Source organism: Ictidomys tridecemlineatus, chromosome 10 (genome assembly GCF_052094955.1).
Source record: "Ictidomys tridecemlineatus isolate mIctTri1 chromosome 10, mIctTri1.hap1, whole genome shotgun sequence".
NCBI classification, from domain to species: Eukaryota; Metazoa; Chordata; class Mammalia; order Rodentia; family Sciuridae; genus Ictidomys; species Ictidomys tridecemlineatus.
The window spans coordinates 66,908,875-66,927,118 of NC_135486.1; the positions used below are offsets into that span (position 1 = coordinate 66,908,875).

An 18,244-nucleotide genomic window follows, 5' to 3' on the forward strand; every position below is an offset into this window, starting at 1 on the left:
TTATAATGACATGGCCACATCAATGTTTATAGCAGGTGAATTTACAATAGCTAAACTATGGAACCAAGCTAGGTGCCCTTCAACAGATGAATGGATAAAGAAATGTGGTACATATACGGATGGAATAGTACTCAGCTTTAAAGATGAGTGAAATTATGGCATTTTCTGATAAATAGATGGAAATGGAGAATATCATGCTAAGTGAAATAAGCCAATCCACAAAAACCAAAGGCCACATGTTTTTGCTGATATGCAAATACTGAGTCACAACAGATGAGGTGGAGTGTGTGAGGGATGGGAATGGGAAAGACAGTAGAATGAACCAGACATAACTTTCCTATGTTCATATATGAATACATGACCAGTGAAACTCCACATCATGTACAACAAGAAGAATGGGAAGTTATACTCCATGTGTGTATGACATGTCAAAATACATGTATAACTAAAGAGAAAAAAATAATAAAATAAGGAGTTTTTGAGTACTTGCTATTTTGTGAATGCATTACATCATGCCTGCTATTATTGTCCCCATTTAAGAGGTGATAAAACTGAAGTGTGGGAGTGCTGAGTAACTCATCAGCACTGATAACTGAGGTGTAGAGGGAAGGAGCAAAAAATGACAGATCATGCAATCTTTGCTGGCGCCAATGAGCCTTTTTGTAGGGCCATATTCAGAGTGATTTATAACGGTATGCTGAACCAGCAGTGTGCACTGGATGTAGTTAGAAAGCAACCAAAACAAACTTGACTTGTTTTTTCTTGCTGATCATTCACATTTATTTTGCTCTCCTCCCCTGGTCAGCTAATATTGATTCTTATGCTTATTTTTTCTCATTGAACAAAGGATGTCTAGTTTTATTAAACATGTTTTACAAGTCAGACACTATGATAACGTTTTTATACTTATTACCTTTAATGACTAGTTATTTTTATTGTGGTAACAACATTTAAAATGAGATCTATACATGCAACAAATTACTAGGTGCACAACACAGTATTGTTAACTGAAGCACCATGTTGTACAGTGGATCTCACTTGGCAGCACTGAAACTTTATGCCCCTTGACCAGCAGCTCCCATTTCCTTCCCCTCAGTTCTTGGCAACCACTATTCTACTGTTTCTATTCACTTGACTACTTTAGATTCCATATACAAGTGGAATCCTGACCCAGCTTATTTCACTCTGTGTAATGTCCTCAAAGCTCATCTATGTTATCAAACATGGCAGAACTTCCTCCTTTTTTAAGGCTGAATAATATTTCACCATGTGTATGAACACCATTTCTTTATTCCTCCCTCTGTCCCTCTGTCACCTTGGTGGCTGTGACTTATGCTGCAGTTGGATATGGAGGCTCTTTTCTTTTCTTAGGTAAGAAAGTCCCCTTGACATTGACTGACCTCATCAACTAAAGTGACCGTTTCCATGCAGTGGTCACTTTGGACATTACATAAGCTGAAAACTCCCCCAACTTCTGTTGCTTCCTCACCCCTATTTCCAAGGGTCTGCCATCCTTAGGGACAAACTGGGGGAGGAAGGAGGTGGAAACAGCCTATTTTAGATTATTTTGTGCTCCTATTACAGAATGCCCCAGAGTGGGTAATTTGTAACAAATATAAATTTATTGTCTCACATTTGGTGGAGGGTGGAAAGTTCAAGATTGAGGGGTAGGCATTGGGGAGGGGCGTTTTGCTGCAGCAGAACATGGCAGAAGGGCAAGAGAGAGTGCAAAAGGGGGTGAACGCCCCACTCCTGTGACAACAAGCCCCGTCCCAAAAGAACAGCCTGAGTCCACTCTTAAACTCAAACCCTAGACACTTGAGCATCACTTGAAGGCCCCACCTCCCAATGTTGTCACCGTGGCAATTAAATCTTGACATGAGGTTTGGAGAGGACAAACATTCAAACCACAGCCCAACACAAAGCTCTTACTTGAATGTTGGATTTGGCAGATGCTGGACCTTTGTTGGACTAGCAAGTGTTTCAGGCTGGATTCTTCTCTTACAGGCACTTTCAGTTTTTTAGAGCATCCCTTCTTCCCCTCCCCCACTCTGGGGATTCATGCCTGTGGTTGGCTTTGATGCAGGTGAATGTAACTCTCTGGCTGGCCTCTGGCATTGACCTTTTTAGTCCCAGAACTGGTCGGTCCAGTCCTCTAATGACATCATTTTACCTCCTTCCTCTTTCTCACCAGGGAAATTACTTTTGGGAGAGAAGATGACTAGTCTGGCAGCTGTCAATCTGGCTGACATCTGATGCATAGGACTTCCAAGATGGTGGGTGCTATGGTTTGAATATTTGTGTCCCTCCGAAATTCATGTTGAAACGTCATCCCCGTAAACAAGAGGTATCAAAGGCGTGGCCTTTGGAAAACGATTAGGGCATGAGGGTTCCATCCTTCTGAGTGGATTTGTGCTGGCTTGAAGGGGTTGGAGGGAACTAGCTAGGTCTTATTTGCTCTTCCATTTCTTTGCTATGTGAAGACGTGATGTACCTCCCTTCTGGAGGACAAAGAAATGGGCACTTGTTGGAAGCAGAGACTAGGCCCTCAGCAAACACTGAACCTGCTAGCACCTTGTTCTTGGGCTTTCCAGCCTCTAGAACCATAAGAAATAACTTTTTGTTGTTTGTAGATTATCCAGTTTCAGGTATGTTATTATAGTAGTACAAGTGGACTAAGACAATTAGCAGACTCTCAGCGCACACCCCCCACCCCCCAGGTCTAGGAAGAAAGTACATCTATTTACTTAATTAGAACTAAGTAATTCTTAACCTGTTTCTACTCTTTGAATGGAAGTTTCACTATATATATATATATTTATTATTATTATTATTATTCATATCTATCTGTCTATCTATCTGATTTTGGAGGAAAACATTAACAAATTTCTAAGAATAAAACCAAACATAAAATATATCAACTTGCACCAAAGAAATAAATCCCCAAATTACATAAATCAGAGACAGAAAGGGATGATTTTTTATCATACATGTGGACTGCCTTACGGGTGTGATGTCTAATTAATTATGACTCCCTGTTTTCTAATACCATGTCCATGGAATTTAACGACTCAAGTAACAGGGTTTCCACACATCCCTTCAGGAAGTCTCTTCCACAGTTTATTAGAGCTTAGCATTAGGAAGACTTCCCCAATCTTCGGCTAAACGATGGTCTCGTGTTCCATTCTATTACTCAGGTTTTATCTGTAAGAGCTCCCAGCCTCCTCGTGGTTTGCAGTCTCTGAATATTTGCAAAGAATATCATGACCCACCTGCAATCCCTCTTCTAGTCATTATTTGATTAACATCTATGTTGTATTTTCAATCTTTTCCTGAAAGCAAATCCTTTTTCTTCCAAAGTTTTTGTTTCCATCCTCTAGATTTCCTCTAATTAGTTCAAAATCAGGTGGAGTTAACAATGCCTGCCTGAGGCGTGTCTGGTCTTTAGGTGTGGGATTGGGCCAAGGCTGAAGAAAACAGTTTTGCTTTTGATGGAATATTTTTCTTCTACTAGGGTCTTGATTGATAGTAGCCTCCAGAAATTGGCAGACAGCAGTGTCTCCTGGGCTTTTATTCTCTCAATATTGCAAATACATTGATTTTAGGGGGAAAATAAGTTATGTGTCAGTGTTTTGTGTGTTTTCTTATAAATGACAAAACATCTGTAAAGAATAACAGATAATAAGGCTCTGGTAGGCAGAAACTAATAGGCTCTAGGGCACAGGTAACCCTACTTCTGCTACTTTGGACTTTGTTCAAGTAAATTTAACTATATTCTGTTGTCTCATCTGGGAAAGGATTTTTTTTTAAAAAAATATTTGTCTTAATTATTTATAAATGACAGTAGAATGCATTTATGTACTTTGATATGTCATTCATATATGGGATATAATGTATCATTTTTCTGAGTGTACATGTTGTAGAATCACACACACACACACACACACACACACATATATAAAGTGATAACGTCTGTTTGTTCTACTATCCTTCCTATCCCCACATCCCCTCCCTTCACTTCCCTCTACCTAATCTAAGGTAACTCTATTCTTCACTAGTACCCTCTGCCCCATTGTGAATTAGCATCCACATGTTAGAGGAAAACACTTAGCCTTTGATTTCTTGGGATTGGCTTATTCCACTTAGCATGATATTCTCCAACTCCATCCATTTACTGGTAAATGCCATAATTTTGTTCTTTAAAGCTGAGTAATATTCCATTAGAAAAAATATATATCACATTTTCTTTATCCATTCATCTACTGAACAACACCTAGGTTGGTTCCATAGTTTTGCTATTGTGAATTGAGCTGCTATAAACATTAACGTGGCCCCGTCACTATAGTATGCTGATTTTAAGTCCTTTGGGTATTAAATGAGGAGTGGGACAGTTGGGTCAAATGGTGGTTCCATTCCAAATTTTATGAGGAATCTCCATACTACTTTTTATAGTGATTGTACCAATTTGCAGTCCCACCACCCATGAAAAGCTTTTTGAGGATTAAAGAAAATCATGTAAAGTTTAAAGAGTTTTAAATGTCATAATTTCTGGCTGTTAGTTTTGTATATATTTCAATTCCCCTATAATTGTGTTTATCTATCTGCAACCAGGCTTTTCCTGCCATCTCCAGATAGAATGATATTCAAAACCATATGATCTATTGTTCCTTAAACTGACCACAACCATATGTTCTTTGTATGAGAACAGGAGGGTTTGTTTTGAGAAGCTAAGAGCAGATTTGGAGATACCTGAAAAATATATAAGAACACAGCTCTGGTCTATATGCTAATGAAAAACTCAATGAAGAGTACTTACAGTGTCCAAGGCATGTTTTTAAAATCCTTTTCCATCCATCCATCCATCCATCCATCCATTCATCCATCCATCCATCCATCCATCTATCTAATGTGTATTGAACAGCTTGAGAAAGTGGGGCTGCAAATGGTGAGATCCCAAAGCCCCTTCATCAGCACATACTCACAGGTCAGGAAGGAGAGAGAAGTAACTTACTGTGATCAGAGCTCCCACAGACCTGTGGACATGTTCTGAGAGGGTGGGGTGATTGCAGAAAACAAAGCCAGTGTGGGAGGGGGAGGGTGGGATGTTTGCCCTGGGCTGAAGGGAGCATAACCCTCTGTCAGATGACAAGGGAGGAATAACCAAGAAGGGGAAGCAGCCTGTGTGAAGTCCTCAGGCTCTGGAGGGTGAGTTGTGTAGGATTCCTGCCTCTGAGGTCAGGATGTGGGGAACCCCAGGACATGCAGTACCAGCATTGCTCACCTTCTTCCCAGAGAAGAGAATGGAAGAGGACTGGGCAGCAGTCTGGCCTGCTATGTGGCCTCCACCAGCCCTAAAAGAACTAGCGCTTCTTGCCTACAAGACACCAAACAAGCTGTCGGCCTTAAACGTTTCTGATCAGAAGAATCTCTCGTTCCCAGCTGTCTGTGAACAAGCCCCATAACTGTTGAAAGAGCATCTCTTTGGGAGGGCCCTGGAAACCTGTTTTCAACAATCCTTCCAGGGTAAGCTTGTGACCAGGTGAACTTGGTGAACACAGGTATGTGAAAAAGGCAGGTGCACATTTATCCATTTTTTTCAGCTGGCTGTTGGTAGTCATTTTGTGATAGAGCAAAATGGGAACTTGAGCAGTTTAAGAGGTGACAAGTTGTGGTTTTGCACGCTGACACACAGCAGCTCTGCTTACTGACATTCAACCATATAGGCTTGCAGTGGCTTACAGTTACCTGTAGAAGATAACAGTAGCAGAAGCAGGAAACAGCAATGGGGACAGAACATTCCCCTTAGGGTTAGTGGAAGAAAATTCCCCAAGCTATCTGAGAGTCCCTGGGTTGTTGACAAGCTTGCACCCACATAAGGAATGTAAAATAACTCCAATAGAATTGCATTAACTCCCTTGCCTTGTTGTACTCCAAAATTGCTTATGTATAAAAGTCAAAGTCCGGCTGCACTTAGGGCTCAGATTTTGAGAGTTATCCTTCTGGGCAGTTGCACCCTACAAAAGTGTTTTAATACCAGTGAGGAGACGCTGTCAGTCATTGCTGATGCAAAAAAGAAAGGCCGTTTCAGGATGGGATGACGACAGAGCCAGGAAGCTGCAGACCCTGGAACCATCACGGGCCTGAACTGGGTGAGTCTGCTGCGGCTGTCCAGCCATTGTTTATGTGAAGAGTAATAAAAAGGGATTTGTTTAAGACACTGCTTTTCAGCTCTCTCTTTTCCTGTAGCCAGATGTGTTCCTAAATGACACAACTTCAAAATGCATGGGAATTCAATGTGATAAATAGCATACATTAAAAGATGTAAGGTGACCAGATGAGCTTATGAGGAGGTTATTAGTTATGTCCCCAAACATCCACATTGTAAAGGGTTTCACTGGATCTAAATAAGGTAATTTTGCATTCAGTGAATATATTCCATACCCTCATCCTACTCCCAAGAAAGAAACAGAATGACATCCACCTCTGTGCAATTAATAGATTGAAAAATCTACTCATCTCTCTGTTTGGATTGGGCCGAGCTTGCTCTTTGCCCCATTAGTAAATCATTCTTTTATATCAAAGGAGCAAATATGGAACACCTGGTTTGGTCGATGAGAAGTCCTTTCTTTTGTGCACCAACAATGACTGACAAGGTCTCCTCACTGGTGTTCAAACCAGAAATAATGAGAGCACAAAGCCACAACTCATAAATGATTCATGTTCTAAATATTTTAAGTGGCAGTGCTTTCTCTGCCTGCAAGCAAGCTGGATATTCTCATTTGTGTCCTCTGCTCTGTGCTGTTTTCAAGAAGGCAGATAAGGGATCATCCTTGAAACAGTTCAGATGGAAACTCATGCAGGATCTGGAAATCTCCACTCCCTGACTTGAGCCCTCTGTTAACCTCATAATGCTTCCTCATCTTTTCTTGACCCAGCTGGGCAAGTTACTGTGGGATCAAATCCAGTTGGTGACTTGAAACACTTTTCCTTGGTTAATGGCCCCAAAGCCCCATCCCTGAACATTGCTGCATTGGGGACCAAGCCTTTAACACACAAGCCTTCAGGGGACACTCCAGACCTAAGGATAATCCTCAGGTATTTATAATAGCGACGTGACACTGACTAAGGGACCCCATTAAGCCTTGAGATCTTGGATTTCCTGAATGTGAATTCCCCCCAAGTTCCCATGCAGAGGTGTCCGAAGCAGCCCACTTACCCTCGCCACTTCCCACAGAGCAGTTCTCTCAGCATCAGTTCATGTGGATGGAAAAACCTTAGGAATTTCAATACAGGGTCCACTAGATCAGAAAGGAGTAGAAACCGTGACCCCAGGGCCCATGTTTGAGAGTCCACAAGTACTTCAAAGGGTGACAGCTTTACCCCGTTTCATATCTGTTCATAAAGACCCGAACCCTTCTGAGTATTTTTATTTAATAAAGCACTATGATTTTTCTGAAGCTCCTGTCCTTCCTCTCTTCTTTCTTAGCTTCTTCTCTCTTTCTGTATCTCTTCCCTTCCTTTCTCCCTCTTTCCTTCCACAGCATGCTTAACCAGACCTTTAGAATGGACGCATCTTCCTATGGCGAAGGTGAATGTTTTTGCTTGTTAAAAGAAGATAACACAGTTTAACATCCTGAAACATTGCCTAGGTTCTTAGGCAAACAGCGGTAGCAGAGTCTTTTCTTAATTTTTTTTCTTTCACCAATGAACTTAGTATTTTGTTTCCACTAAACTATAAAAAAGATCTAGAATAAAGAGAATAGAATAAAGAGAGGTCAGTTTTATCACCTTGAGGTACAGTGTTGGATTTTCTTTGCTCAGTGAAGGCTTTTGGGCAATTAGATTGCAGCTAAAATCGAATGCTCAGTTATGAGTTAATGATCAGAAAAACACAGAAGTGTCTGAGGGGCTTTGATAGTAGTGTCTGATCTCCAAAGAGTGCAGCAAAAGAATTTTCTTCTTCCCTTTTTAAAATGCACTTGTGTCTAAACACTGCCTCAAGAGAAGGAATAAATTAAAGCATTTTATGAGGACTTAGCTGGTGGTCAGGGCTCTCTCTCCTCTCTAGGGTTAATTTAGCTTTGAGAGTTTTTATTGGCACCTCGTAAATTATTCTAGACTAAACTATTTGTCTCTAAATGAGCCATGAGTGGAGTTGGGGCGGGACAGATGTCCAGTCGGGGACTGACATTCTTTCCCTTTATCTTAAGGAAAGGTGTTTGGTATAAATGGGACAGCATTCAAGCGACACCAGGGTCTGCCACAGCATTGTACAATCTATCCTGCATTTTGTAGTCTGAACCTAATGGTTGCAACCAAAGATTTAAAATCAATTGCCCATCAGCACTCCGAAATGTCCCAAGATGTTGGCTTCTGTAAATCTTAATGTGCCTGCACAGATCCATGGAGATGTGTCATCTACTTCATATTTCTTTGTATCTACTTAGAAGTTACTAAGATCAATTCTTGGAAACCCAGTTGATAATTTACCATCTTTCACATGGTGTGAAGCTTCTGTTAGAGGATTTTTTTGTCTGGTACCTTTGTTTTGGCTTATCTTCCTTAGACTCGACTGACTATAAATAAAAATATTCTGCTTTTAATTTCAAGATCGAGGTGATTGCTAGTCATTCAGAGAAGAAAGTGGAAAGGAAGGTTTTGAGATATTGGGGAGTAAACTACTTTATCTGGATTCTTCTAGGCGTTGATGAAGGTGAGCAGACACAAACACTAGTCATATGATGAAAACAGGCTTCAACTGTACTTAAACTGTCATGCTTTGTCAAGTGCAATGGGAAAATAGCATTTATATATCAGCTTTATCTGGTTCTGCACAGCAACAGGATTCTTGACTCAAGCTGGAACCATGGACAGTACGGTGCAGAGCCGGACTACCTCATGTGCACAGGGTAGATCCAGGGCAAATGCACCCAGCAAACCACACTCTTTACTTCAGAACTTGCAAAAATGAATGACTGTTGTTCAATGAATTGTTCCTTTCATATATCCCTCAATAAGACCGGACTGGTTGTTGCCCAGAGTGTTTAACAATCTCAGCAATTATGCTGGACCATTTTAGTGAATTTCAACTTGACCAGCCTGTTTTTCAGAGATGTGTATTTTTTTCCAGAACACTTATAGTTCCAGAGAATTTTATGGAATGATTAAACTTCACGTTAGCAAAAATGGGGAATATTATTTGTGAAAACCAGAGCTTCTGAATTTGTTTTGCAGGCCAGACTAGAAAAACAAAGCTTTAAACCTCCTTTCCAGGAACTGATCTTAATAATGTATACTAGAAAACTCTTTTTTTCCTATTTGTCTAATAAACTTGGAAAAATAATTTTACACATAAAGAACATGTATTGTTACCCCCAGATCCTGATGTATGTGTCTAAAGGGGATCAGAGGCCACAAAGGATCAGGACTCCACAACCCACATCTTAGTTCTGCCCTTCCTCCTACTGTTAGGACTTTAGGAAAGTTACTTAGCCTCTTGTTTTTATTGTCTATAGTTCTTCAAAGTGACAGCAAAAAGCCCTATTTTTCCCACTTCCCAGGGTTGTGTCAATCAAATTGATTGACGTGTGTGAAAATGCTATCACAATGATAAATGTGCATATTAAATAAAGTCACCACCATCAATAACTCCTTCAAGAACCACTTTCTCACGGAAATACTGGACTTTCTTCACAAAGCTGTTCCTTGACTGCGGAGCCCACTATGCTGTTCAGCGTCAGTGCAAGAGTGTGAAAAACAACTGTGTTTTCTTCTCCCTTTATGGAACCGATTGAAATGAAACATCCCCAAATGGGAAAAAATCTGAAATATGGTGTGATAAGGAGATGGCTGGAGAGCTTCCCAGAGTCTCCTAGAAACTGTAAAATGGTGAGAGTTTGCAGAGGCTGAAATGAAGAGAATAGCTCCAAATATCAGCTGCCGGGAGGAGGAAGCTCCATCTCTGAGACTGAACCTAGGGAGCTTCAGGCTTGGAGTCCACGGGTCCACAAGCCAGGAGCAAGTGCAGACCCGAAAGGGGGATGTATTGAATGATGCTTTAGTAAATGGTGGCCCCCACTGGCCAAATCTCCATGCTCCTTGGAGAGGACACCTGAGAATTGAAGCTTTCTCTTAGGACGAGAAATGAAGAATCTCATGGTTAAGGAATGGAAGGAACTGCCTGAGAAAAGTGAGGAGACCTGATGGAAGGATTGTCTCACAGAGCAGAACATTCCTCATTTGGTGACAAGAGGCTTTCTCCTGCTCACCCAGCTTGAGGGGGCAGCAGCTGACCGGAGCTGGAGAGCCAGCTAGTCTTTTCATGTGGCCAGGCCTGCGGGGAAACTTGGTCAACCTGCACAAGGGCAGAGGACACTTGTGCCTGGGGTCTAGGACCATTGATAGGATATTTTATTCACAAGTGCAAATATTCAGACAAAAACCATAAGCAGGATAAAAGAGCAAGACTGAAGATAACAAAGAGAGCCATGGGTCCCAGAGGAGTCACACCAATCAGGGGACAGAAGAGAACTTAGACGTTTGCTGGCGAGTCTCCCCAGAGAAATGCATGAAGACATCACATCTACAAAACAAGAAGAGTAATCCTTGAAAAAGAAGGACCCTGAGATTAAGGAGAGTCTTGAATAAAAAAATAGACTGCAAAAATCAGGGGGTACAGTGGAAGATCTTTATGATAAATTAAGAAATCTGCAAAAAAACAAAAGACCAAAGAGATGGAAAGTAAAAAAGGGAAAAGATAGATGATTAGTTCAGATATTGAAAATTCAACAAAAATGTGCATGACGGAATGAATTCGTCAAAGAACTGATACAAGAAAAAAAATACACAAGCAGCTTAAATATGTCAGGGAAGGCAAAAGGCTCACACCCACACGTATTCTTAGGAAATTACAAAATATCCAAGTTTTAAAAAAAGACCTTTCCTTCCTTGGGCCAAGGTGGGTGCTGGTCCCTGCAAAGAGAATGTCAGTCAGATCTGTAATGTTTCTCAACATATTTATTAGATAAGAGATAATGGGAAAAAAAACACTTCGAAATACTGAGAGAAAATAATTTTGAGCTTAAAATTTCTCACATAGAGCAACTATTAAGGTAGTATGAGAACCAGTTCAAAGTATCTTGAGGTATGTGATTATTCCTCAAATTCATCTCCTATTTATTTTTTAAAAGGACTGCCCCCCTCTACTCCCAAGGGTGCACTGATACAAGGAAAAAAAAAGAAACAGAAGAGAAGAAGGATATTGAAGAAGACGGTAGGTCTATACTAGAAGCAGATGTCACAGGTCCTAGGGGCAGAGGTTCCTGAGGGAGTAGTCAGGGACAGAAGTGGGTCCCATCCACAGACACTATGATTCTATGATTCAGGGACTATGTGACTTGGCAAACAGGTAAAAGATATATATATATATTTATTTATTTATTTTTTCCCAGTAAGAAAAAAGAAAATGAAATTTTCTGGGTGGTGTGAATGTCACCACATACAATGCTATCATTGACAAAACGGAACAGTTTTGGCTTAGACCAGTGCACTGAATTTACAAAGTAATGTTCACCTTTTGAACATTTTGTACACTTTGTCTTTCTGAACAAGTGACACTGGGAGGAAGCTTTGCTGTTCCATTTTACTAAGAGGCCTGAACTGGAAAGGCTAAATAAATAACATGCCCTGTGCCACGGCTAAGACGGGGTCCTGACCGCTCTGCTCCTGCTCCAATGTTCTCCCTCATTGGAGAGGCCCCATGGGGGTCTAGAATGACAGGAAACACATGCTAGTCATCTGATTTTTAAAAAAATATTTATTTTTTAGTTGTAGATGGACAGCATGCCTTTATTTCACTTATTTATTCTTATGTGGTGCTGAGGATTGAACCCGGTGCCTTTTGTATGCGAGGCAAGCGCGCTACCGCTTGAGCCACGTCCCCAGCCCAGTCATCTTATTTTTAAAACTGACTTTGCATATCTTTGGACACGGGCAGATTGATGTTCTTTTCAATCCTGGCTTCTGCCTGTGCTGCAGGGTCATGTGTGAGTGTTGAATGACCCAAAATTGTTTTTTAGCAGGCCATTAGAACTCATGCAAAACTTTGGAAATAAAAATAGTTAATTTGAATAACCAGCTGGTTAATTACTATAGGTTAGTAATTTGACATTTCCACAAATCTGATTAATTTTTCCTGACCTTATTAAAGAGCTGACCTCCCTGGACAGGTCAGTCTTGTTTTTTAGAATCGAATTCCATCCCTGGGATCAGTTTGGGTTGGAGACTGGACAGAAAGGAGGAAATTCATGAGCTGGTTTATACCCCAGCAAGAGGGCAGATCTCTGCCTTGTGATCCTGTGTCTCTGTGTATCCCTCCATGTCTTCCCATGTTCCCCTGTGTCCTCTGGGGTCCCCTGTGTACTGTGTCCCCATGTATCACCCTGTGTCCCTCTGTGTCTTCTGCATCCTCCTATGTCCCCTCTGCCTCCCGGTCCCTGTGTCTCTCCCTGAATCTCCCCCATATCTTCTCTCTGCTCCCCCATATCCTCTGTGATCCCTGTTTTTGGTCTCTGTTTCCCTGTGTCCCCTTCCCCTGTGTTCTCTCTGTGTCCTCCTTATGTCCCTCTATGTCCCATCTGTGTTACTCTTTGTCTCCTCCATAGCCCTTTGTGTCTTTTCTGTGTCCCTTATTCCCTAATGTCCCCCTTTGTCCTACTATGTCCCCTCTTGGTTTCCTGCCTCTGCGGTGTCCTCTTATGTCCCCTCCTTTCCCTTCCTCTATTCGCCCACCAAGGACTGATGCATGGAGTCTGCATTCGGACAGGCCCATAGATGCCAAAGCCGTGGGAAACAGACACTTTGACAATTGACATCCTTCTGAAAGGTCACCTCCACCTCACTTGTCCAAGTGGGGCTCCATCTCCTTGCCCTGAAGCCAAGACCTATGGTGACACACGTGATCCGCACACGGGGAAGCATCAGCTCCTGGTCGTGGGCACGTTGGGACTGATAGGGATGGACCAACTCCTTACCTATCAGCTTCAGGTGACTTTTTTTGGTGGCCTGGTCTGGCCTCAGACTCCAGCTTTTACAAATACAGCATCATTCTTGAAAATGGGGACATGCCTAATGGGACAGATCAGCCAAGGCCTTGACAGCTTGTCTATGGGACTGACAGGAGCTCATGCAGATGGGCCCTGGCAGGCGAGTTGTGCCACCACTGCTTGTAGGGTGCTTCTGGTAAGTGCTGGCCCCTGATTTCTGGGTTCTGTATTGTCTTTCTTGCCATATCCCTGTGGGTACAGAGAATCTGCTGGCCCCCCAGTCAGGTAAACTTGAACACTCCTTTCTTTGGAGAAGAAAATCTCCACAGGGAGAGGAAGAGGTGGTTACCTTTGGTCATGACGATGCCTGCTAGTGCTTTGTGGCGGGCATGCACAGACGTTAGGCCAACCGTCAGCTCACGGAACTTCTGCGTGACCAGCTGGGACACAGAGTCGGCGAATTCCTGAAAGACACAAGCACCAGGGCTCTTTGACAGGTGAGCAGAAGCAGTGGGTGAACAACTGCTCTGTGTCCTCTCCTTCTCAGCCTCGTCCCCATGTAGGCATCCAGGGTGCCCCTCATAGAGCACCTCCTGCTATCACATGCATGTGACTGCTGTCTGTATGGCTTTGCCCAATGGCCTTAGGAAAGAGTTGATTGTAATTAACCCCCAGTGTCACCCATGGCAAAAATCCAGACTTGTGCCTGGTCAAGAGACCTCAGCATGGGTTTGGTGCTCAATTCCTTCTTCCCTCTCCTGCCCCAGAGCAGTAGGTTCCCAAGAGTCTTCCAGGTAGACATTGATTGAAAGCATCCTGATAGGGGAGGGAGGATTTGCACATGTTGGACAACTGGCCACTACTTTCTTCTCAGTATCACAGAACCAATTTTTAACTAGTGGGCACATCTCAAGGTACTCTCCAGGCTGAACAACTCTATAGCTCACGTGCCAAGGTCTTTTCTCACCTTCCTGCAAATGTCCGCACGAACACACAGACCACACATTGCACAGAGCATGTGCATATACACAAAACGTGTATACACACAAATTCATGCATGCAGTCATAATACACAATGCATGTACACGTGTGTGCACATGCAGATACTGGTACATGCATGTATGCACATAGATGGATACGCACAAACACACACACACAAATGCACATACAGAAGTGTGCACACCAAGCTGGAATCTCCCCTATTGAGCTGTCCTAAAGCCACTCCATATCTCTGTAAAAGAAGTGTATGTATGGCAACAAAGCTGCAGAGCCCAGAAAGCATGGCTTTGTGGTCATCCTTCCTCCAACCCCTCCAGGTCCTGTGATTAAAACATCACCTTTGCCTAAATGTGAGGCTCCATGACTTGTCACTAGGGACAACATGAGTGGCGTGATTGTCACAGGCCTTGGACTAGGGAAACCTGCTAGGAGTCTTGGTTCTGTAACCTCTGAGCTTGGGCAAGTCATTCAAAACCCCTGAGCCCTGTTTTTTATTTCCATCTGATAGTGTTTTTGTGAGGAGTGAATGAATTGGTTCTCCCTAAATGCTTAGCTCAGTGCTGCACACTTGGCAGGTGCTAAAAATGATGCTTGTAACTATTACTTTTATTGTGTATTTTCCCTCAGTCTTTGCTGCATTGACAAAACCATTATGTAGCCAAATCAAACCATCAGTGTATCCATAAGGTGGGTAAGCAGTTCATTTTGGGGGATGACAGGGTTTTCATATTTTCAAAAGGTACATTTTGATATTGTACAAGAAGGCATGAAAGCAGATATAAACAGATTTCTGATATAAAAAGATAAGAGAGATAGAGAGTTTTTTAAAATCCAATTTTTATGCAATAAAACATATCCATGTGAAAATAGTGCTACCACCTGCTGCAAAAATAATCTGATGCTTCTTCCCCTCCCAAGTCCTCAGTGGGCAGTAAAGGTGGGCAGCAGAGAGGGAGGGCCAGTGCTGTCTCTTCTGGATGCAGCCTCTGGGATTCCTGGGCCTTTCCCTGAACTACTGTAGCTGTGCTGGTGAGTGCTTGTTGCTTTTCAAATGCACCTTAAGTAAATATGGAAACCCTATGTAGGACAGATGCCACACAATTGTGTGTGATGCTGGGAGGAGAGGAAAGAGAGCAAGCCCTGGCTCTTTGGGCACCACTGTGTACTTGAGGTCTCCCTGGCTGCTCCTCCCACCCAGGCTATTTGGTGTGAAGCCACAGAGACATGGAATTGTAGAGGCTTGGAGGTTGCTTTAGGTTATCCTTTTATGTCCTGGAAACTGAGGTCCAGAGAGGACAGTCTATGTTCCCCACATACCCTGTGTGCTGGGTCCTGGAGCTGCTGGGAAAATCTGGACAACAGGGATTTATGCTCTCACAGCTCTGGAGGCTGAAACCCAAGATTAGGTCAGTAGGGCCCACTCCTTCCCGAAGCAACAGGGCAGGATCCCTCCTGTCTCTTCCAGCTTCTGGTGGCTCCGGGAATTCCTGGGCTTTGGGCTACATTGTCCAATTTCTGCTGGTCTTCATGTGATCTTCTTCCCTGGGTGTGTGTCTTTTCCTTTCCTATTTCTTATAAATACACTAATCAAAGCACTTAGGACCCACCTGGGTAATCCAGGATGAGCCCATCTCAAAATTCTTAACCTGGTTACACCTGCAAAGACCTATTTTCCAAATACGGTCACCGTCATCAGATCTGATGTGTCTTTTGGGGGCTGCCATTCAGCCCCCTGCAACTTGTCCTTCGACTTCATACTGTAAAAGAGAGGCCATTTTCCACAGAGGCATGAATTTGGTTAATTTCCACTTCTTGGTTTGGAGGAGCCTAATTCTTAATTTGAGTGAGAATAGGAAAGTGTTGATCTGATTTCCCTGGGTGTCCAGATCACAGCGTTGTGGTCATGGATTAATGTCCACAGGGCCAGTCAGTAGACAAGAGCCTCATAACAGTCCCTGGGCCTCATCAAGAAGGGGCCTCCCATCTAAAGACAGGGTCTGACAACAAATCAGAACTCTTCGAGTGGAGGTCATCTAACACCACCTGCACCTCTTGAGAACTTGGAGCCAAGTTTGGGCTTGGGGAGGGGTGGCCAAGGGACAGGAACTATAGAGTTCCTACCTCCAGGGGGAGTGAAGCTCTCAGAGTGAGAATCCCAAAGCCCTCAGCTATCACCTTGGCATTTGAAAATCAGCTGCTCAGCCCCGTATCCAAATGAATAACAAAGAGATAACAGTAGCCCCTATCACATGTGGCCTGTGGTGGGCGTGGGGTCCCCATCTCTACCCTTTCAGGACTGCTAGGTGTTGCTGGAGGGAGAAAATATTTCTGGGTCCAGATTCAGTAAGACAGCCCTGGCCTGGTCCCTGGAGATGGATGGAGTCCTGTGTTCTCTAAGGCTTTGGGGTTTGAGGTCTGGGCTGGGTCTGGGAAGCTGGGTGGGGCTGGTCCCTGGGCCGGAAGCACCTGTCTCTATAGTCACTTGCAGGTGGGGCTCAGGCAGGAAGGTGTAGGGGCTCCCATCTCATCAAAGGGGTCCAGAGAATCTTTGTCTAAAGCTAATGTTTGAGATGAAATTTGAAAGAAGAGAGGGATTTATTACATTTCTTTCTGCAAACTTCTACTTCTCAGGTAAAAGAATGAGTTGTGCCGTCTCTCTGAACAGCTCGGTAGCACGACAACAATTGAAAGAAATCCATCAGCTGTTTTACTGGCAGAAGCACCTGAGCTTCAACTGTGGGGAATGACTTCCTGTAGGTGGTTGGGATGCATCGTGTGGGCGGAGGGTGAGCCTATCCGTTGTCCTTTTACCCTCTGGAATCAATTTCAAATTGTTCATGTATGTTAATCTCCACTCCCCAAGATTTTAAATTTCAAGGGCAAAGTTATACCTTTTTCTTCTAAAATATCTCACTGTGCTGGGCAACTGATTCCCGTGCATTGTGTGTTCTACTGAGATATTCTAAATGGTGCTTTCAATTATTCTTCATAAAATCAAGTTTCTCCATGTCCAAGGGTGATGCGAATGCCCAACAATACTGTGTGTCTGCTGGATAGGGCTCCCTAAGGCTCTCAGAATAAGCTGTCCCCAAACCACCAAGAAATGTCAGAGAGTATGCATTAACTGGCTGTGCTCTGGAAACCTAAGGACGGCTCTGCTTCCTTTAGAGATGGGGAAATAACCAAAGAGCAATAGCAGAGACTTCCATGTGCCAAGCATGGTGCTGGGTCCTACATATGCATTGTCCCATTTAATCCTCACAAGGGAGGCACTGATATTGTCCTTTTAAATCAATGAAGCAATGGAACCAAATCACATGGCCCGAATGTGGCAGACACAGAGCTTAAACCCAACAGACTTGACTCAGACTCTTCATGCTGACATGGTGACTAGATCGCACTGAGGAAAAGTGGGACTCTCTGCAGACCCCTCAAGTGCTTCAGTACCACTGCTAACGAAACATGACTGAATGTGCACCGTCATCCTGAGAAGGGCCACGCTGCACACAGAGGCCCCATGGTCCCTGGACACCCTCCAGATCTGTATCCCAGGATGCTTTGCACCCATTCTGAACTAATTAGCCCTGAGCCACAGCCATTCTCTAATGGCATCATTTGAGGAAATGCTGAAGCAGAACAAATCACATTTCCTTTTGGATTTCAGCATTTCCACAGATGAGGGCTTTTTGGCTCACTCCACTTGGTAAAGCACATAGGCCAATGGGACTTCAGGTGGGCTGTGCTCTTCAGAGAGTGACAAGGACCTCTGGCGAGCAGAGACAGCCTCAAACTGAGCAAAACAGCGTGGTGACTTTGCTGGTGAGTGTCTCCCAACCCAGCTGTCTCCAGGGGGCCTGGGACGCAGCTGCCAGCTGTATGACCACGGTGCTGGGTGCTGCATGCTGCACACTTGGTCCTGGGAGGGACAGCTCCAGTTGGTGTGACTGCTTCCCACCAGGGTGGGTGGGGCATTTCGCCCTCCTCATATCTGTGTGCACCACTGATGCCAGACCCTGTTTCTAAATCAGTCAAGCTCACCCTCCATTTGTCTCTAAAATCCTATTCTCCGCTGAAAACGTTTCTTTGTTTCCAGCATTTGGAGGTCCTCTCAAGCTTCTGCAGCCCACTGTGGTTACAGCACTGGCAACATCCATGCAGGGGTTTATGAATATTTTGTCTCCTATGGTTTTCTAACCATTTCC

General features: G+C 43.4%; 1 protein-coding gene across 4 annotated transcripts in view; it reads right to left on the reverse strand.

Moving 5' to 3' along the window:
• The window catches only part of Adarb2 (adenosine deaminase RNA specific B2 (inactive)), a 479,503-nt gene that overhangs the window by 59,333 nt on the left and 401,926 nt on the right, over positions 1 to 18,244 (reverse strand). For all 4 annotated transcript variants that reach the window (XM_078023135.1, XM_005320333.4, XM_040278723.2 and 1 more), the window contains one exon: positions 13,393 to 13,507. In XM_078023135.1, the coding sequence (XP_077879261.1) occupies positions 13,393 to 13,507 (115 nt within the window). The remainder of the gene's footprint in view (positions 1 to 13,392; positions 13,508 to 18,244) is intronic.